The sequence below is a fragment of the Rhipicephalus microplus genome, chromosome X, assembly GCF_043290135.1.
Source record: "Rhipicephalus microplus isolate Deutch F79 chromosome X, USDA_Rmic, whole genome shotgun sequence".
NCBI lineage: Eukaryota > Metazoa > Arthropoda > Arachnida > Ixodida > Ixodidae > Rhipicephalus > Rhipicephalus microplus.
The window spans coordinates 195664455-195687530 of NC_134710.1; the positions used below are offsets into that span (position 1 = coordinate 195664455).

General features: G+C 38.4%; 1 protein-coding gene across 1 annotated transcript in view; it reads right to left on the bottom strand.

Moving 5' to 3' along the window:
• Positions 1-3541: 3541 nt before the first annotated feature.
• The window catches only part of Syn1 (Syntrophin-like 1), a 182352-nt gene continuing 162817 nt past the window's right edge, over positions 3542-23076 (bottom strand). Inside the window, exon 6 of the mRNA XM_037428838.2 lies at positions 3542-23040. Coding sequence (XP_037284735.1) covers positions 22948-23040 — 93 coding nt within the window. The 3' untranslated portion in view covers positions 3542-22947. The remainder of the gene's footprint in view (positions 23041-23076) is intronic.

Genomic DNA, 23076 nt, shown 5'->3' on the forward strand with positions numbered 1-23076 from the left:
TTCAAATCAATACCTGTAGGGCACACCTCTAAGACATGTTCCCATCTTAAAACTACTGTTCACACTACTGTATAAAAGCTATATAAAATTAGAATTAAATTATGGTTTGATGAACTAACATCATTATAGCTGTAATACAGTAACATGAAAATATATGATAAATATACATAACAATAAACAGTATTTATTAAGATCTGGATTATATAAGTCATTGTACTGCACCATGTCGTGTGCTATCCTGATTCATCACAAGGCATGACAATAGAAAAAATTTTGTTCAGTAGTTTTGAGATTTTTTACAGAAACAAAGCTCTTAACACGATGTGTTGACAGAACATTTGATGCTTATTCGTAGGAACTTTTAGCATACCAAATCATCATTATCATCTGACTGCGCCCACTACAGGACAAAGGCCTCTCCCATGATCTACAAATCAGCCCGGTTCTGTGCTTTCTGCTTCCACTTTACACCTGCAAACTTTTTAATCTCATCGACCCACCCAACTTTCTGTCCCCCCTTCATGCATTTGCCTTCTCTGGGAATCCAGTCAGTTACCCTTAATGACCAGCGATTATCTTGCCTACGCACTACGTGTCCCACCCATGTCCATTTCTTCTTCTTGATTTCAACTATAATATCCTTAACCCCCAATTGTTCCCTAATCCACTCTGCTCTCTTCTTGTCTCTTAAGGTTACACCTACCATTTTTCTTTTCCATCGTTCGCTGTGTCGTCCTCAATTTAAGCTGAACCCTCTTTGTAAGCCTCCAGGTTTCAGCACCGTAGGCAAGTACTGGCAAGATGCAGCTCTTATATACCTTCCCCTTGAGGGATAGTGGTAGATTACCATTCATGATTTGAGTATGCTTGCTGAATGTGATCCACGCCATCCTGATTCTTCTAGTTACTTCACTCTTATGTTTCATCTCTGTGGTTACTACCTGTCCTAAATAGACATATTCCATTACCACATCCAACGACTTTTTACTTTTCACAAAGCGCTGTTTTCTGGCGAGACTGTTGTGCATTACATGCATATCAATTTTCAGAACTACTCTTCTGCTTTGCATGTCCAGTTCTGTAAACATGAGCTGTGATTCGTCCCAGCAATTTCATCTGAGAATCGCAGGTTACTAAGATACTCTCCTTTAACTCTTATCCCCAACACTTCCCGATCGAGGGCCCTGAAAAACCTCCTGTAAACACACGGTGAATAGCATTGATGAAATCGGGTCTCCCTGCCTTCACCCTTCTTTACTGAGATTCAGTCGCTTTCTTTATAGAGGATTTTGGTAGCTGTGGATTCGCTGTACATTTATTCCAATGTTTATGTAGGGTTCGTTGATGCCCCGATCTCGTAATGCCTGCACAACTGCTGATGTTTCGACTGAGTCAAACGCCTTCTCGTAATCTATGAAGGCTATGTATTCTGCGCATATCTCTATCACCTGATTGATAGTATAAATATGGTCCATTATGGAGTAGCCTGCACGAAATCCTGCTTGATCTTTTGGTTGATTGAATTCTAATGTTGTCCGATTCTAGTATTAGCTATTATTTTTGTAAACAGATTGTAGAGAATAGACAGTAATCTGATGGTCCTGTAATTTTTCAAGTCCTTAACATCTCCTTTCTTATGAATTAAGATGATGATGGCATTTTTCCAAGATTCTGGTACCCTTCTCATTCAGAGACATTTCGTATATAAGGTGCCAGTTTTCTCCACAATCTCTCCACCATCTTTTAGTTGTTACGTTATCCTCACCAGCGGCTATATTTACATTTATTATGCCACCCAGAGAGCTTCTGCTGGACTCGCCTCTTTTACTTAGAACTTACACGACCAAAAAATTATAAGCTCTATATCTCATTTGTGGCTTAAATTTAATTAATCTATCCAAAATCAAGCTTCTTGAACCTGTGTTAGCTTGTGTCCATCCTAATAATAAACCACTTACTCACAGATGTTTTTCCAGAAAGTCTCAAACAGGGTACCCTATATTTTAAAAAGGTGATAACATTTTGTCTAGTAATCATTACAATTAAGTTGAAATAACAGTACTGACATTTATTAATAACTAAGAAGCTCATTGCTGATCATGTTCTGAACCACCTTACAAAATATTAACTATAATTTGTTACCATTAATTATGCCATTCTATATGCAAAATTTATGTGCTCAGAAATTTGCAGGCCTACTTTACACAGATGCAAGTTTTCAGGTATGCAGATACTTTGTTATCTACGGTAACAACAAGGCATTTCAAAAGGGTTGGTTTTGGGCTAAGAGTCTCTTTCATGCTTGTTTGTTCTTTACATTAACTATGAGCCGTCATTTATATCTTAATGTATCCAGACTTCCAGGAAAACCAGCACAGAAATCATATCCACCCCAAAAAGACTTACCAGCATTATTAAGAAAGCTTTGTCATCTCTTATGGTTTGTGGACTTGCTGCTGCTGCCTGGTCATCTGTATGCTATCATTTTGTTTGAACTCTGTTTGCTTGGCCACTGCTAAACATATTCTTATACATTGTGTGTTAAATTTCATTCACATCCTGTCTTAATTCTATAGTCATTGTTAATGACTCAGTAGATTTCTCTTGTCATCATCACTGATTAAAATAAGACCATGTGTTCTAGTTTTATTTCCTCTGTCATTTTTGTATTATGTTTAGTGTTACTGCCAGTCCATAATTATTTTTTTTTACTGTGTGCTTGACTATGCAACGACCAACTGGCTTGTCACACCTCGTCGGCAGGAAACGGGCGACAGGCAGTGACACTTATTTATTGTAGCTTTGATGTCCTAATGATGACATTCTGCTCTGAACCTTTACAACCCAAATAACATTTTTGTAACAATATCTGCCATTATTTTACAGCCAAATTAGACAATAATCAGTCTTTTATTCTATTGAGAGCCTTCTATCGGCCACATTTATCGCTTTAGAACCCTGAGCAATATCAAGTATTGAATAACAGCAATTATAGTTGTGCAACATTAGTGTCAAGCAATTAACAAAGCTAACCATTTTTTAGATATAGTAATATTTAAATCTGCATCATTCTTTTTGCAATTCCTGTTTATGAATAGTCATTTTCTAAATATTTTCAAACTTTGGAAATTGTACAACGCATATTCTTGATCCAGCTTAATAACTAGCTGTGCTTACTAAACCATTGCTATTACTGGTGCTACTTAGCATCCTGACTACAATAGAAATCACTCTTCTTTATTCCTGTGTAATCTAAAGATATCTGTTATTCTGCTCATTCCTATGTATTAATGAGACACTAAAACGAATCACTGAATCAATATACTAATCAATAAATTAGTCTTTCAAAACTCTATTGTCATTCATTTCACCATCATAGGTTTACTAATAGCAGAGAAAATGAAGGTCAAAGTTTCATTTTCAAACTTTGTGCCAAAATCTTTACACATGGACAAGGACATCAGCGTGATGCGATGTGGACGGGCCTCACAGCCACCCTCATGTATCTCACCAGTAATGCAACACACAAAGAAGCAAGAAGTGTAACAAACATTTCTCCGTTTATTATAAAATATAGGAAGGTCGCCCAAGGCGAATACATGTACGTAGGGGGATTTGACATAATGTATCATCAACCACAGGTTATGGGCATACATTCACAGTTGCCCTGATAACAAAGTCGCCGGTAAATGTTGCACAGTGCTTGTTATTGTTCTCTTTGAACAAATTGTATGACATCTTGACATCTTAAAAATCTTAAAAGGTGCAGCGACACTAGGAAGTAGTGCAGGCTTGCGCTCATTTCCAATAAGCGAGACACAAAGACAAGGTAGAAGTGGCACGATCGTACGCAGAGTATGCTAGACAACAAAGACAGATGTGCTACAAACACACAAAAACAAGAGCACAATCTGTTGCACTGGTAGGTGGTACTGCTGCTAGAGCTTAATAAGCAACAATTTTATCCTGCTCCGGAGAAGCATGCTGGAAAGCATGAACTCGAGAGCAAAAAAATACCAGCAGTTTCACATTGTACTGCTACAAAATTTAAGCATAATTTTTAGAGGAAATAAATCCCATAAGTAAATAACTGGTATGGTCGGTGCTTGCACTATAACAAAATTGTGTTGTGCAAAGTGCTCACCATCAATTGGAAATTTCTACTAGTATGATGCCCTAATCTTGACTGTCACAGCTGCATTTCTAAAGCAAAGCAGTGTATTACAATGAGCTTTGTTGTGTTGTGGATAAACCCTGCCCAAGTTCACATGAAGGGTTTTGCAGGAAAGCAGTGCCCTTGCTATCCCATAAGAAAAAAAGAGCAGTTTTATTTCTCTGGATGCACATGTTAAACTTGATCGCCACATACTTTTACATTACAACAGACCTACTGCATGTACCAAACAATAGTGGTGTCTATAAATGGATTGAATTTCAGACAAAAATCCCTGCAATGGGTATAAAGCCACTACAAAGCAATGCGCTGAGTGGTATGTCAAATAATTTAATAAACTATCAACGAGGCAACATGTAGCTTTATGTCGCACCATTTTTGTTACCTGCTTTTTTTCTTCAATTTGTGCATTCAGCAGTGAATGTACAATAAATATACTCAATTCATTCACAAATCTGATGAAGTAAAAATTACCTAATTCTTTGTTGGTGTTTCACATGCAGCTGCACTGGGTTACATTCATAAGCTGGAGCACAATTTTAAGGTCATAACTAATTAAAAGCACATGCCAAAGAATTTTCTCTATTAAGAAAAAAATGTCTGTGAGAGCAGACATGTCATCACTTACGATACTAAACATATTTGAAGACAAAGTAATACTTAAAAAGAGCTGTCTTGAAGTAAGGGGGCCGGTCTATTGCCACCATTGGCGTGCCATGAAATGTGGTGGCTGATGGTAATTAGTGTTATGTGGTAAATAGGTGCTAATTAACAATAATAAGTTAGCTTTTAAGCTAATAGTTTGAGTGGGTTCATAATAAATGACAAATCTAAGTGAGCTCTCTGTAAAAGCCATATCGAATTTGGAATCTGAACATGTGCTATTAACAATGTGGCACAATGAACACCCTCTTTTGGACTGCATGAAACCAGAGCCAGAAAACAGAAGAGAAAAAATGGCTACACCCAATGAGACACTGTTTCTGCTTACATAAGTGGACAGTGAGTAATTGGTGCTTGGTGGCTCTGTCAGCATTGTGCAGCTCAGTTGTTGACAGTGCTGTATGGCACAGCATTGGCTGCCCACTGTTCGGTGATTTAGGCAACAATGTTGTCTGCACAGATGCGGCTATGTGCCCTTATGCCTCTCTCTAATGCTTTTGCAAGCTGAAAGCGGGCATTTAATGAGCCACAAATGACCACATTTTTTTTTCTGTTGTCTTTTTTTTTATAGACGCTTCTTTGGCCTTTACAGGGGGCTCAATGAGAAAATTATTAAATTTATCTAATCAGTGACAATTATTTCATGCCATTTATTTATTCCATCGTCACCAAAGATAATGGTGCGAATATGAAAACACAGCCCTTCAATTTCAAAATGTCCGTGATGTATTAGAGTCTACATAAATACTTGGTATATCAGCTTACATTCCTTTCTATTGTGCATGTCCTTTTCCTTGTTTGTAGCATGTTAGCCCATATAGAGAACAAAGCAATCAAGTAAACAGTAACTCCTACCGTGAAGTCAAGAGTTCGACAGAAACCTGTCTGGTCGGGAAAATTCATGAAGGAAATTAGCAAGCAATGACCAATCGTTGATATAAAACAGAAAGACGTTTTGGCCCCACTATGAAAGCCTTGTTCACAAATATTGAAAGTTTTTCTTGGGTGTGGGTTATATGGGCTTGATGATGCCACGTAAGCATCGAGTGTATATCAGAAGCAGATTGCCTGAGTTGTGATTGAGTGCGTTATTGATTTTCTGAATGTGGAGGGATTATAGATAAAGCCATGCTGTTTTCTTTTTTTTTCTTTTACTATTATATTTGCGTCATCCCAGAGGATTTCATGGCTCGTGTACGCTGCGTGCTCAGCAAGCCCGTTTGTTGCGAAGGTAATAGGAAAAGAAAAAAAAAACACCAGGCCCGCGCCGAAGGCGAAGCACAGTCACAGCGAAAGCTAAAAGAGTGGCCTTTCAGAGCCTTTTCTAAACATTCGTTGGGTAACTGCTGCAAGCACACTTGCTGAGTATCCACTATGGCGTTAATAATAATAATAGTTTCTGGGTAGTAGACCAGCATTCGCTATGCTATTTTTTGTCATTCTTCTGAGAAGTGTTGTATACGCTGAACACTTGCAAGAAATTTTGTGCCAATTGTTCACGCAGTGGTCAACGATGATGAGAAAATATGCCTGAACTGAATATAGGCCACAGTTAATAGGTGATCAAAAACAAGCTTCTGTAATGGATTGGAGCATTGAACAACCTACTCGTTACGCTATTCACATTGTGAGATGCATCGTTGTTCTATTGCTGTTTTAAAATGCTTTATTACTCATATTAACGCAATTCCTTTCCCGACATCAAGCCTGCCTAAGGCAAGTTTGCGAACAAGTCCCAAGCACTGGCGCGGCTCAGTTGTAGAATACTGGGCTGGCACGCAGCGGATTCGGGTTCGAGCGCCACTGCGTACTTGCTACTAGGGTTTTTTTTTTTTTTCTTATTTCGCAACAGTGGTTACGGACACTGGCGGCGGCGGACAACTACGGCGCCACACGTGACCCGAGTTTTAATATCTTGTAACAGCTTTTGCTGTAAAACAGCAAGGCTTCATCTAGAATCCCTCCACATTCAGACAACCGATTACACAATCAATGACAACTCAGGCAATCTGCCCCCGATATACACTCAATGCTTAGATCACATCATCAAGCCCATATAGCCCACTCCCATGAAAAACTTTCATTATTTGTGAACAAGACCTCCGTAGTGGAGCCAAAATGTCCTTCCATTTTATTTAAACGATTGGATGGTGCTTGATAATTTTCGCCAACTCCTATAGTCAAATTAATATAATGAAGACTTTTGAGGAGGTTCACTAGTTCTTCAAAACCAAAACCAGTGGTCACAAAATGAGTCTGAAGCAGCATCTAAATGATATCCTTGAATCTATACATTCGCTGTGTCCACCTTAAGAAGACTACTGGCACTTTTAATATTACAAAAAAAATTATACTGGGTCTTGGAGAGACAAGAACTTCCAAGTCCTTACTTGATACATTTTAAAAAATTCAATGATTAGTATAAACATCGATGTGTCCATGGATAAATCACACAACACCACATTGTGACAAAGCAACTACATACTACTTTTTTTTCACTTTGACATGGAAATGGAAGGCAGCATTGTTTATGCCAGTGACCAAACACATTTTGCATAAGAACACTTTACAATGTAGCCTCAGTGCCGGACAAACATCACAAGAATGGGGTCGTGTCAATATGCATTTCACCCTGCGTCTGTAGTAAGCTCTTCCCCTATTGGCCAATAACTAATGGCAGGGGTTCAGTACCAGGTTAAACTACTTTCACAGTAGCCACCTTTTGATTCTCAAGTTGACAACAGCTGCAGCTATAAAAGCACTTCTTCATTTTACTTCTATGCTCCTCATCATAGCCCATGCATGGTTGTTAAAAGCAGTGATGAGTCACATAGGCAAGAAAGAATATGTGAACACACACACAAAAAGCTTAGCAATAAAGTATGCTCACTGTATGGTTACAACACCATTTATGTTCACTTGACACACATTTCTGCTGGTTACAATGGCAGAGAATTGACCTGTGAGAGCTGCTACAAGAGGTGCAGTGGTAAGCATAGTCACGTCTCAGTATTTTTGTAAACTTTCAAACTCCCAAGTCTAATTTGTGTGCAGCTAAGCAAGAACACCTGAATACATAATGCACTCTGCAGCTCACATCTGCAGACCAAATTCATGTTGACTGCGATGAGCCGACGTTGATTTAAAGCAGCTCTAATGAATAGGCCATAAACATTACTTATCGCAACACCAATGTGTATCCCCTAAGAGATGGGTCTGGGCTAGTTGATGGTCGTCTGAATGGAACATGTCGAGCTATAACAAAACAGCACAAAGACAAGCAACAATGAAGAGCTTCATTGTGTCTAATTCTTGGTGTTCTGTATGAACTAAATATGTTTCATTAAAGACATGTGCAGCAGAAACCACATTTGACAGCCACTTATCTCAAGTTTTGGTCCCTCTACAGTGTCAAGAAACTAAAAAAAGTGTGCATAAATAAGAATGATCATAAGCAATTGTGAGCAACCAGAAGCTTATGATGTTTAACCAGCACCCCCTTTTTGATATAGCTTATAACCAAATATTACTTTAGCCACAGTCAGCATATGGCATTGAAATGGCACAAAGATGAATTAGAACAGATTTCAAAAAGCTTGCAAGAAGGTGTTAGTGTTCAAAAACTGGCAAGCTTCAAATAGCCACGGTTAAGCTTGTGCACTCAGCTTGCACTTTGTGGCTTTTATTTTATACCACACGTGGCAAATTTACAGTTACTACAATCGAGGTTGGTACAACTTCTTTAAAGATACCCATTGCAGCATAATGCTCATGTTATAAAGATAGATACAGCCATACATCATATCTGACGAAATAAGGCTGCAACAGCATATATTTCAGACAGTGGGACTAGAGGGGAAGAGGTGGGAGGAGTCAGACGACTTCCGTGCTTGAATCTTTTTTTCCATTTATTTGCAGCCTCGAAACAAGTTCCAATAACAAGTGAAATTCAGTGAAAATTACGCATCATAGCAACAAAAGATGACATACTCCAGTCTTTTAGAGAACATAAAAAAAGTTGAGGTAACAATAAACAATAGGTATTCTCCCACAAATGTGAGAGGAATGGTACATGATTTTGTCACAATAAGACAGGTAGGAGATGCCAAGCCAACATACAGATATAGATATTTTCAGAGCTGGTACCAAGTCCCATACAGTTCTTCTTTCCCTACACACCTACTGGCTTTCTGCAAGCATAGCGCTATTCAATGCATAAGGCTAGTTGAAATTTTCTTTTAATGGATTTTGGAGGGGGTCATGTGTGCACCAAACATTAGCAAATTACAGTCACTTCATACTGCTTGCCAGCTCTAGTTGAGATGCTAACACAATTCCCTCCCATGAAGTTTTCACTACTCCCTTTTAAGTGGGGAAACTTTGTCCATGCATTGCTATTTACTTTTTTTCTTCAAGTGCACTCTACAATGACACCAGTTACGCCACTGCTTCAAACTATACCTCTCTAAAAATTAACTTTTACAGAATTTGACTAGGATGTAATTATTCATTAAACCTTAAATTAGAAGTCTTTTCTAGGGAAGCAGCCATGTTCATTATCAGAGACTGATTTGTTACTCAGAGGGTACACTCCCTCTGGCACCATAAAAACATATTAATTTTAACAACGCGAGTTTGGTGCTTCACGAACATAGCATGTCATGTGAGAACACTTGGAATTCCCTTTCAGCACTCGCCTTTTGGCTGTAACTAAGGCTTTCTCTCTTCTTCTCGACAGTTGCACCCTGAATTTTCAGTTTTTGTGCATGCCTTCTCTTTTTCTTCCTACTTGGGCCATTCTTCTTGATGGTGCTTATGGGGAGAGATGCACAGTCTCCTTGAAGATGTAGCGGGCAGGGATCCTAAGGTTGCCTGCATGCATGGTAACACCAACCATCAGCTTTTCACGACTCCAGACAACTGTGCTCTAGTTCCTTTGCATATCGGCAAGTCAGCAAGGTGAGTTGCATGCATCCGAGCTTGTAGCACATCTTGCTCTCCTTTCACAAGAAGTCACAGTTTTTTCTTCTCTGTCATGAACACCATGCTACAAACTAGGTCCGTTCTCGCAACTTGGTCACTTCTACCTCCTACTGACTTTCATATCTTCACATGCCATGCCAGTATACAGATATGGTTATTTTCAGAGCTGGTAGCAAGTGCCATATACTTCTCCTTTCCCGACACACCCACCGGCCTTCTGCAAGCATAGCGCTATTTCATGCATAAGGCTAGTTGGAATGTTGTCCATATTCGTGGCATTCTGTAGTGAGCTAGGTGAAATGTGTAAAATAAATAACTTGCATATAATCACCTAATTTTTCTGCGTAACACAAGGCCGAGTTTTTTTTTTCTTTCTCTCCCTCTCTCTTTGTTTAGCTCATGACACCAAATATAGCTCAAGTATGTCTACCGACCTAATTTTTCTGTGTAACACAAGGCCGAGTTTTTTCTCTCTCTCTCTTTTTATTTAGCCCATGACACTAAATATAGCTCAAGTATGTCTTCCTACCACGAGAAAAACATGAAAAAATTTACAGTTTTACTTGAAGTGAATCCCTACACACGTCTTCAATCTAGAATTTTAACAAACAAAACAGAACTCTCTATCAGTGATGAATCCCTTACTATAATACTAGGTCACACACATCCCAATCCTACTTCACACATATCCCATTAAGAGATGAGTTTACCATTCCAGCCTCCATTCACCTGTCCTACTTTTTCTCATATCGGACAAGCAGACCAAGATAACTTTTTACATAGATCATCCATGGAACAGGCTTAAAATTATAGTGAAATAAAACACTCTACAAAAGTAGATTTCTCACGTAAATTTGCTATCCATGCTAGCTACGGCATAACGATTGTAATTGTAATATTTATAATAATTGTTCAGGCTTTATGTCCCTAATCACAATATGAATTTGAGGGACACTATATTATGAGGTAGTGGAGGGCTCCTAAAATTGCGACCACCTGGGGTTCCATAAAAGGACACTGAAGTCAAATAACAATTTGTCAGAGTAAAAGCTCAATGTATAACAATATCTAAAACGACAATATTGTCAATAACAGTGCCCTACTTACCGAGAAATTAAAGAGGTACTGACAAAAAAACCTTGGCCTTGCGTTTTTCTGCTGCAATGCGTTGCTGGGGGCCTGTTAGTCGTGACACGACACATCGTTTGCAGCAGCACGCAACAGATAATCAATTACAGGCTCCTCATTATCAATCAATTTCAGTTTCGGTTTGAGAGAGTTTGAAAAACTGGGTGCAACTGTCGCCACCTAGCGTGCGCAGCTCTTGATCATGTCAGCACACAAAACTGCGACACACTTTCGCACGGTCCGCATGAAGAATTACTTTCGAATAGGAAATGGGACTAGAATGTTGCTAAACACATAACTTTCTAAGCGCGCGCCACGGCCACGCACTCGCAATCATCCGCCGAGAAATATAGACTGAGAGAACTAACACGGCAAAAGAAAAATGGTGGCTATGACATCATCATAACTTGTTTTGTTGACCTTAGCGTGGCGACGTGAGGGAAGTAGGGGGTCATCTCGGGGTCTCCTCCGATGGTGTCTATAGCGCTATGGAGTTGGTCACCCACACAAACTTCAAAATGAATTTAAAATACCTTCCAAGCCATATTCGCAGTTGATATCTTGCAGATGATATACGAACGTTCACGAGAATCAACCCCGCAGGCTATCTTGGCCCTGAAGTTTTGTGTCAGTACCCATTTAAGGTAAATGCACAAGAACACATGCGCCACAGTAGGACATTCTCAAAATGATCCCGATGACATCAGATGAACTGCCTACAATTAATCACTAGTAATTGATCTAGCTGCACTAAATAAACCTTCCGTGCATCAAGAGATGCAATAAAATGCTGCTTGATCATTTGTTTAATTAATGAAAAAAAGAACAGCCAGATGTTACTAATGGGAAATGGCACAAGTGGTTCAAAAATTCAATTTTCACATGGTTGTACTGGACATGTGATGCCATCTAGTGGGGCCTAGTTGAACCAAAATATGTCTGCGATCTCGGAGCCAATGGCGGGACGGCCGTTGTTGCTGCTGTGGCTCCCGCTGCTTTCGGTCTGCTGCTACTAGCGCAGTAAAGCTGGGCAACATTATGCACGGCAACAGTAATGTGAGTCAGTCCGGTTGGTCTGACTCAGTGAGGCGGGCAATTCGAATTGCGCATTCCAATGCGGACCACTAAAACCTATTTTTATTTCAAAATAGGCCCTTACTTGGCACAAATGTAACACTACGAGGTTTTTGGACCACTGTTTTAACTATCAACGTCGACTTAATAGTTGCCTTTAGTGTCCCTTTAATGTGCACCTAAATCTAAATACATGAGCCTTTTCACCTCCATCGAAAATGCAAAATTGCAACCAGAGAAACAGAATCCTGAATATTGCCCAGTGAAACTGAAGAGATAATTTTTGTCTAATAGCACGTGAAAAATCCATGCCAGTCATCGATTGTAACAGAAGATAACTGTGAAACGGCACTACCTATACGTAGTACTGGAAACTGAATTGAGCAGATAACTAAACTATATTGATTGTCTCACTCCAGATGTGTCAGTCCTCCCACAAAATCGCCCCTTTCATTTCTGGAATTGAAGCTGGCTTTTCATATTTATCGGCTGAAAATTATCCATCAATATGTGAAGAAACTAAAATACCCACAGGAATGTGAACCTGCTGTACACATTTTTCTCAACATATGATAACCTTTATACTTGGCTGGAAGGTGATCGTGAAAGAGACGACTATAATTTCTACCAGAGGGTGGCATGCTGAGCACAGTCCGCATGTATCATAATCCTTTTAAGGATTACTGCACAATATCATAAGGTCCATCAGTCAGTTCGATTTACTCTTTTCTCAGCAATAAATGCAAAAATGAAATTGATATCACTGATATGCACATTTTGAAAAAATTTCCTTCAGTATATGCATGGTGCAATATTTCTAAGCTTTTGTATTGCCATATGAACCATTATATCTGTTAGGTAGAATCTCTCTTTTTTTCTTGGAGCCTTACAAATGAAAAAACACAGGTATTCAGTGTTACAGTGATCTCCAAACTGAGAAACCAAACTTGGAACTTTAATTAGAAAGCCAAAACAGATGCTTGATTTTGTAATTCTTATGGCAGCTACCTGGCTGGAGTCGTTTCGGAACTTTTTATAGGACTTGTGCATGTCCATGTAAACAACAAGGCTGCTCTTAAATACATAGGTAATAGCTCTGACACACGGGCAAAAGTAATACGCTTTACAATAAAGCCCTTTTGTTACTCTGAAGGACCCTTCGCACAAGTCCTTTTGAGAGCACAGCTAGAGTAAATCTGCCCCAATCAGCTAATCAAATTACCACTAAAAAAGATGTTCGTGAGGTAAAGGAAAAAATACTTGCAAGGCACTGTAGCATTGTGACAGGTTTCCTTCAATAGACTCCTTTCTGTGCTGCTTTACAGGAGTATCAAGAGCAATGTTGTTCCTCAGACAGTATTTCGTGGGGGCACTCATGTTTACAACAGTGCCAGACGGGAAGCAGATGCTCCTTTGCTTCATGTGTCAATGTGGATGATTGCCTTTCCTAATGTACCCTTACCTAAAGGGCTTTAGAGTGCCTGTGTTTCAAGGGTATAATCCAAGCAATAACTGCTAGAAATCATCAACCACAAACATGTAAGCAAAACTAGTAACAACCAATTAATTCTCTGCTTCCATCAACCTCTGATGCACTTTCTGCAGCTGGATGACAAACACTTGCTTGCACATCACGTGACTCCTTCAAGTATGACAATAACCAAATTTACCCCGTTCTGCCTCATCTAGATCAGTGGTTAATATTGAACCACAGCAAACTAGAACAAAAGCTGTTAAGGGGGTATGGTAAAGAGATTTGAGCAAAAGCCTAATTTGTCTTTTTTCTTTACTAAAACAAAATATTAACATACACTGTACGGAACAAAAACCATCCAATGGCAAACACATAGGAGTGCTGAAAGCCATTTGTAAATGGCATCAAAAACCCTGTTTTCAGACAGATGCTAGGACTTGTTTCCATGTTGTTTTTCATCATAATCTTGACATGCAAGTTTTTTTCTTTTTTATAATAAACATGGCTAGATATTCATATCCTGCCATTTTCATCAGCTGAGATTGTATATGTTCCCTCCAGGAGTGCTTTTGTAGTGTAGCCGCTAATTTTTGTCTGGAGCACCTATGATATATGTTTTTAAACAAAAATTATGTTTTTTTTCTAAACATCACTTTCTTGCAAAATTTTGAACCGAGATGTACCTTGTTTTAAGAACTATCTAACCGATTCACTGACAGATGAAATCGCACTGACACAGATGAAATTATATTGAAATCATTTCCTCCATATAGCCTGAGCCTACAATTTAAAAAAAAACGTTTGAGTTATAATTAGGGGAGAAAAATCATTGGAATGTCTTTATTATGATGTGTGATAAGTGAGGGAATTATTTTTTTTTTCAGACGAGATAAATGTAGGAATCATTCTTTTTTTGGTAGCGATCAAAGCCAGTATCAAATGGCATTAGTGTGCAAAATTTCACGGTGCCAATGATTTTTGTTACCAAAAAGATGTAGATCCAATTTTACACCACATCCTGAAACTTTGGTCTAAAAAAATTAGAAAGGCTGTACGAAAAAATTGCATAATACATTTCAAATGATTAAGAATGCCAAAAGCATTCTTAATCAACATGCCAAATTTCACAATAAGATATGAAACAGTAGTTGACACATAAAGCTAAACTAAATACACTCAAATCTCAATATAACAAACCTGAATATAACGAAATATCAGTTATGACAAAGTAAATGAAGTCTTGCAATAGATACAGTGTTAGAAACATACCTTTATAACGAATTTTCAGATATAGCAAACTTAATTTCATGTAAGATGCAATTTAGTTATAATGAAGTTTGACTGTAAGCCCCATTTATGACCTACGTCATTTCCCTCAAGTTCAAATTTTAGAATGAAATGCTTGCACACAGCTTTAGTAGACTAAAATTTAAGACACAGTTTAGAAGAAGATGGTTTGAAGAAAGTATATTAGGAACAGAATAGGGTGATGAAAATCTGTACACAAGAGCTAACCCTCAATCAATGACTGCCAAGTGTCATTAATAAATGCAGCAGGACATCAGCCGGCACAAGTACTGCACAACACCAGCCAGCCAGACAGCTCAGTTCATCTGTCCTCTACAGCAGCAATGTGAAAAGCAGACACTTAAGCTAGTTGAACAGTTGTCTAGTAACAGCTGGAACTTGTGTGAGAACACACAAATAACATGGCATGAAAATACAAAGGAAATTAATCCAATATCAAGTAACCCTTATTCACAAACAGAAATTAAAACCACTGTGAAACTTATCAACTTTCTGCAGTAATTGTCAATTGAGAAATTTTGAAATGCTTGCAACAAATTATGCACATGTGTATGTAAACACATATGTGTATGTCATCAATATACTATGTATTTTCATGATTTAGGTTAGCGCTCACAAAAATTTACACAAGGTCAATGTAATCTAGAGTGGATTAGTCATAAACAGCCTGACAGAATGACTATTTGTGTTACCAGAGCTGCTTATTGGAGAATACCAGATGCCCGTGCATGCATTATTAACGGAGTCTGGATACAACAGATCTCTCAGAGCTAGTGTTTCCTATGTAGTTACTATCGCATGGTACCACACAATTAACATTTTTGCGTAAAGGACATACCCCTCTCAAGGGGGCTAAGAATTGTGTAATGTTGGAAACCTCATCTGTAATATACTAGACAATGTACTAATGGAAATAAACAGTAAATGCTCTACTTCATTAGACATTCTCTCAGTGAAACTTAAGCCTTTTAGCACCACTTAATTAACATAAGTCAAATTTGCTACTAAGTAAAGTAAATATTTCCTTTAGTAAATGGAGCATTTGTCATGTACATACTGTAAATTCCATGTCAGCACTACTCAGATCAACCAGGCATACCACCCATACAGATGTCTAAATTGAAGCGAATCAGGCAGTTTAGTCTGGTTTTCATGCTCACTAAAAAATTCAGCTAATATTTAGAGTTTTTCATATGTCTAGTAATCACCCATATTTTATATAAAAAACAAATAAGGCCATAACAGTCTGTATGTGATAGAATTCCATACAACCATCTAAACATTTATTTTGCTACACTGAAATAAAGTGCACAAACAATTGGAGCTGAACGATTGTTTGATGCAAGATAGTAGATAAAGCTTTTAGGCATCTGAAAAAACAGTAACTGTAGCTAAAGTAGCTTTTCGAGGTCCCATATCACCCAGGCAAGTGAAAATTCAAACCAAGTGAAATAGAATGAAAAGATACTTCGCAAATTATTCTTTAATAACCTTTCTAAATAGAAGGACATGAGAACAAACCTAAAATGTTGTGGGCAGTTGTATCATATTGAGGCACACATTATAAATGAATGTAGTAACAGTGATATGTTAAGCTCAAGGTGCTGCAAACACATCTCAAGACAAATAAAGCAGACATAACAAAGATCATTAGTCTATCGAACATGTCAGCTCTGGTCACAAAGTCAGCTCAGAAACAATAATAGACTTTGTAGTAGCTACCATGACACTCCCTTTGTGCATTCTGTATATACCAAACATAACAAAGCTTGGTAGACAGATGAACTACTTACTTACAGTAAAGGGCTTATGATAAAGCAACTCACATCACATTAAAAACCTGAAAACTTTACAATCTCCTTCAACTTATTTACAGAGCTTTGTAGATAGAGGCAACTACATCTTACGCAGAAACCATAACACTTCAGGCTCCCCATAATGGATATATATATAGGAAAAGATACGACTACTACACCACATTACGTGTTTGTTCTTTAGTAAGAGAATAGCAGCATAGGCAATGTCATGCAATAGGCCTGAAATGAAAAACAAAAGTATAACACTACATCTGCACTGTCAGCAAGCACTGAAATAAGCAGAAGAGGTCATTTGAACACTGTTAATACCTATGGTCACAAAAACATTCAGAGCTAGCAAATAAGGGCACTTAGCACTTATTGTAAATTCCACTTCCGTGCAATGACACACAGCACTACAGTAGTGTAACAGTTCAGCAGTTGTGTTCAATGGACCGTTTGATATACTAATGAGAAAAGAGTCCCACAATACAAGACCCGCTTGATCAACAACTACTTCGGAACCCTTTAAAGCAATATGCGTGTCTGTGCAGGCTTCAAAACTTTGCATACATACAACATAGTGCACCAATGTGCATTGACTTGAGTGAAAAAGTTGCATACAAAGTACAGCGAATGCAGTGCACTGGTAAGATTACCCCGGATCCACTGTGTACAAACATGCACATTACAGCTGTGCAAACAATGATGACAACAGTACACAAACTTTGTATAAATACAAATGTTAATTGAGGCATGACCACACCTTGACATAGAAGCAATACATGCAAGTTTGCATCCTTTCATAGAATTGCTTTTTTGGCATTAACTGCTGTCCATTCAACCATTTTCGTTGTAAAAATGCAGTTTTTCCTTGTTGTGTGTGAATGTTTATTTGTGCGTATAAAAGAAATATTACAGAAAACAACATGATATAAGGTAGGGAGCGTCTTTACATAGGCTAAAAACAAGGTTGTTGCCAGCCAATGAATACTGGCCCCCATAGTGCTCAGATTATTTTGCACTGTCCACAGAAAGGAAATGTACTTGGAAGCAACAAAAGGTCCAGTTTACAGGACCTATTTTTCTTTTGTTGAACACCAACAAGTGCTCCATGTGACAGATGCTCTTATTGCTTTATCCCACAATAAATATTCACTTTCACGACAACCTGAGCTTCTCTTACAACTTTCAGTCAAAAAGACAAATATATCCTGTTTCTTCTACAGGCACTAGCAACAACTCCATTAAAAGAACTGTCAGTACTGAACTCGGCTCTTCAGACTGGCCATACTTTTCTGTAATTATTATTGAAACTTCACAACCAGGAACGATGCTGCAGTCTGTGACATGCTTACATCAATGAGCTTGCTGCAGTTCTGAAAATACGTCCTCATCACAATTCTTTATGCTTATTAGCTGCAATTCTCACATATAGACAAGACCACAAGATGTAAGACACATAAAAAGTCCATGTCTCCACATGCCAAAGCAGCACTTATAAAAAGTTTGCTTTTAGTGTATGGAAACATTTGGTTATGTATAGTATTAACAGATATACCAAATAAAATGTCCCTTGTATAAAAGTGATGCCTACAATATCTTTTCCTATAAGTAAAGAAAATCCAGGCTCCACATTTACAGTGGTAGTTTAGATTACTGACAACAACTTAGTGCGTCAAATAAGAGCTATGAGCTTTTTATTAGGAATTCTAGGTGACTAGAAACAAGATATTGCAGCCACAGTCAAAGCTGCACTGTCATATGGCCAATACAAGATATTTTTCAGGAACACCTTGACATACACAAAGAAGATTCAAGATAGCAAACAGGGAGTGACAATGATGATAATTTCATTGAAAGAAATACCCTCTCCTCAACTACAAAAAAAAAAAAAACAGAGAGAGAGAGAAAGGCACTAAAGGCAGACATTTAAGTGGGCCAACATGACAGGTACTAGTATTAAAATAATAACTGTCACTTTTACTCAAAAGCAGAATTTCATTAAATTAGAAATAAATGAAAAGCCCAAATGTGGTGAAATTACTTTTAAATATGAAACCAGCTCATCAAAAATGCAAATGCTGCCCACAGTGATGTCACTGCTGGCTTGGCCAATAAAGCACCACATTTTGTGTCACATTTGCGTAATTTAACATAATCCAGTGTCCCTATTTAAAAATGGAACAACAAGGCCCAATATGATGACTTTCATGAAATATGTGGTGTAGTCAGGTATTTTTGTGCTTTGCTTGATTGGTCAATACATTGTTAATTCTGTTTTCAGGTGCCTAACCCAATTACCACGCCTTTGTTGAGATATAAGTAGCAAAAGCTGCTCCAGCACAAGAATTACCATGTTTTGTAAATGATTAAACTTGCACAAGAGAAGATTAGACATCAATTTCAATGACCTTCAGCTAATCTCTCTGTAGATAACAAGTTCCACAAAGGTGATTGACTGGTCTAGCAAGGCTTCACATCTGCTCTTAGAATTTGCTTCAACCAAAGCATATTAAGAAGTAACAGAACCCATTACATTCCATCGTTCCAGCTTATCTGCTCACAAAGCGGTATATTGCTACTCAACTGGTGCCTCCCGAAAGTTACAGCAGTTGCACACATTGAAGAGCCAAGAGAACACAAGTACATTGTGTCTGTAGAGAAAAAAAAAACAAGAAATAAAAATGTTTAGCAACTGTTAATGCAAGACTATTTTTTCCAATTGAATAGGTAAGTGTAGCATAATAAGCAGCTGTGATGCCCATTTCTATGCTGTACAATTTCCATGATATTCCTCACATTAGCTTAAGGCATGTCAAAACCATCTGTTCATTAAACAAGCAACCTATAGCATAGTGCAAAGTATTCTTGACAAAGCTCTCACATCAATTGCAATCAAACTCCTCAAAGGAACAAAGAGATAAATAAAACTGTGATATCTATAATTGCTGCTTTATAGCTACAAATTAGTAGCTAAATGAATGCAAGCAGCACAGCTATACTCCATCATCATTAGGAAAATACAGATGCATTTTGTTATAATGAAGTTGCATAGGACACAAAAATACCTTCTTATGAACAAAATTTTTTATGAACATGCATGGTGACATTGAACAAGAAAAAAAAAAAAAGAAATCTCAGTATATGTGAAAAAAATGTAAGCATAATGCCTCCTTGTGGGTTAGCAGAAAGTCTCCTTCACAATTACATGCATGCATTTTGATTCATCATTAATCAATTGACTAATCCATGTATGATGACACGGTACCACCATGTTGGCATGCTGTCCATCGTTCAACCAAGCCAAGCCACAAACCAAAACATGCAGGCAGGTCCTTAATGTCCGATTTTAAGTCACTACTGCTGCAGTGGTGTAGGCAGAAATTCGTTGCAGGGAGTGGGGAGGTGGCACGTGCCCTGTGACAACTGCAGGCTGTCTTGCTCATCTTACACAAGTTAGCGCCCAATTTTTCAGACGAAGAAAAAACTTGAGATGCGAGCTGTTGGAATAGCCTTTATGTGTAATCTTGTGCTATATAACCAATGATGGCAAACTTCCCGAGATGGCTTTTTATCTGCTACTCCCCTGTTTGTTGTAAAAGCTTTGTCACAGCTGTGCTTGCTAGGCCCCTATGTTTTACTACCAATGCCTCATTGGGAGTTTGCAAACAAAATTGTAGTATGATTCTTGATGGTGAGATTGTGGAGGCAATGTTGTTCATTGTTCTCATATTTGAAATGTCACACAAGCTTACCATAATAAAAAAAAAAATTCAGCGGTGTGCAGTGTGGCTTCTCATGATTATAACAGGTCATAAAAATTGTGTGCCTAAAAAATCTGGTGGTGACTGTGGCTGACACCAGAATACATAATTCATGCTATGCATTAACAACAGTTTGGCTCACTATAACCTATGCTACAGATGATACTTTGCATTTTTGGCTTCATTATAACAGAAGAACCAATAATTAAATGAAACATGAACACCAAATCCCAAGTTGTCTTTGTCCTATCCAATGTAATATTAAATTTTGACAGCACACATCAGGTGACATGCAAGTGAGCCATAAAAAGTTGTTGACACTCTGAGAACACACATAGAAAATATTAATAATAAAGGAGCCATCAAATAGTGTCACAATAAAAACAAGTTAAAACACACGAGCATGACTGCAACAAGCAATCGGGTATGCTGAGATAAACTGCCAAGATGCTATTTAAGCAAGAACAAAATTTGAAAGGCCCTTTGATTTATAAACTTCTATCGATTCTTGAATCATTGGCATTGCCTCTATGAAAGTGATGATCAAGTGTTAACGAATCACTTAAGATACAATTTCTCTGCAGAATAAAGCTTCACATAAGCATGGTGGCTTATTTTTCCACCTCAGGCTGCCACTCTCATTTAATGTTTCAGTATCTCCCAATAAGTATGGAAATCACTGGCTGCAGTGCCTCCGAAAAAGAAGAGAATTGAAGACACTAAAGATGTGAGGCACACTGCTGACTCTGCCTTCCACTCAACTATACAGCATTACAGGCAGAACCAATGCACTGTATAGTGTCTGGCAACTGCTCAGATGTTGCGCCTCGTGCTTATCACAATAGCACACAAACAATAATAATAAAAAATAAAGTCTTAAGGCAGAGCAACAGTCCCTAAATTCTAAAATCAAACAATAAAGTAAAGTGAAAGTAAGCTAATTAAAGAACATGTAAGCCTATAAGAGTTGGCAACTCAGGCTGAAGAGTCATTAGGCTATTGTTTTCATGGAGAACAATAGTTAAGATTCCATCCTAATGAAGTGTTGTGTAAAACCAACGAAATAATTTTGAAGGTTTCCTGACCTGGCACATTAGTCTTGCATACTTTGAGAGAAAATATGTGGAACAAGTAAAAATATATTATGGAACTAGCTGACGAATGTGATATATATTATGGACTTGCACATACACGCATGAAAAAAAAATTACGTCTTTCCTAGCTGCTTCAGCCTGATGTAGCTTCGCATAGCCAGGCATGGAATTTACACCCGCTTATTACCACTGTAAATAGCTGGTGTTTCAGAGCCTTTGCCACTAAGCAGACTTCCCCCAAAACCTTTCTTTCGACCAAACATAGCTGACATTACACCAGACATAGTAAAAGAGCACACATTTGTTATTCGTCAATGAGGTAAGAATACTTTGCAAATTCATGCTCTGATTGAAAAGTCGCATTAATGCCATATTCAACTGTGAAAATATTGTTTTCATACTCTTTAAGAACTATCAATAAATGCAGCCAAAGGTGCCCAAAATGTAACAAAGGAAACAAGATTATTCCAAAGTGCAATTGAAACTGTGTTGCATTCTAACTAGCAACAGAAATGCAAGACATGAATGTATAAACCAACAAAACATAACAAACATGAGCAGAATAAGCATTACAATGATAAAGAACTGAAGGTAAGGCATTGCCCAATATGCCAATAATGCATCGACCGTAAGACCTGCACTTGGAATGCAGCAACAATAGGGAGCAAGTCCACCGGTCAAGACTTGTCACATGATGCAGCACAGATTTCTGTCTTGCTACTAACAAGACAAGCACATTTTTTAGTAGTACACCAATAAGCAGAGAGAATCTTCGAAAGGCTTGCCACTCTGTTACAGAGGCATACTTGTTAGCATTCATTCCTTACACACTGATACAAGGCATTACAATTCCACTATATGATAGATGTCCTTTTTTATTCCTTGAAGGAATGCTGCTGTGTGAAATGATGAAAAGTTGCACCCTAGAAAATCACCGGGTCACAACTGATGGAGTGCATGTTAAATGGGCAGCATGTCCCAGCTTCTTCTTGAGTGTTCCTGAAGGGTAGTTGTGTAAAAACTTCCTATGCTGTGTAAATGCTGAACCCCTGAGGGTCCTCTCCAGTTGTATATTTGTGTGTTCCCAGGAAACAAGCCTGCAAGACCACCACGATGCAGTAGAAAAAATTCACCTGCGGCTGTTAGTGCAGGCACATCTGCTGCCAGGGTATCTGCAGGCCATGAAAGGTTGCAAGGACACGAATGGCAGCTAGAGCAGCAGTTGAGCTATATACCTGCTACCTCACCTGCATGAAGCCATAACCATTAGACCCCAAGCACTCACAAGCAGAAGTAATGTTCTGGTTCCATACTAAACCCACTCGCAGCTCTGGCTCATATTTTTACACAATCCTGGCAACAGGTGCACAGCTGCTATCTTCCCGGGAAGCCACCACGCTGTAGCACGTATGGCTCAGCACCCCAGAATGGGCCATTGCTGCTGCACAGTTGAAGCAGCTGCTATAACGTGGTGGTCCTGTAACTGTCACGCTACCAGGCCCATTCGGGTTACTTTGGCAGACAGGAATGTGTGCAGTGTGAACACAAATGGCTTGGGGCACTGCATCAAGTCCAGCTCCTGAAAAAAAAAAATATCGAAGCCTCAACGAAAGCA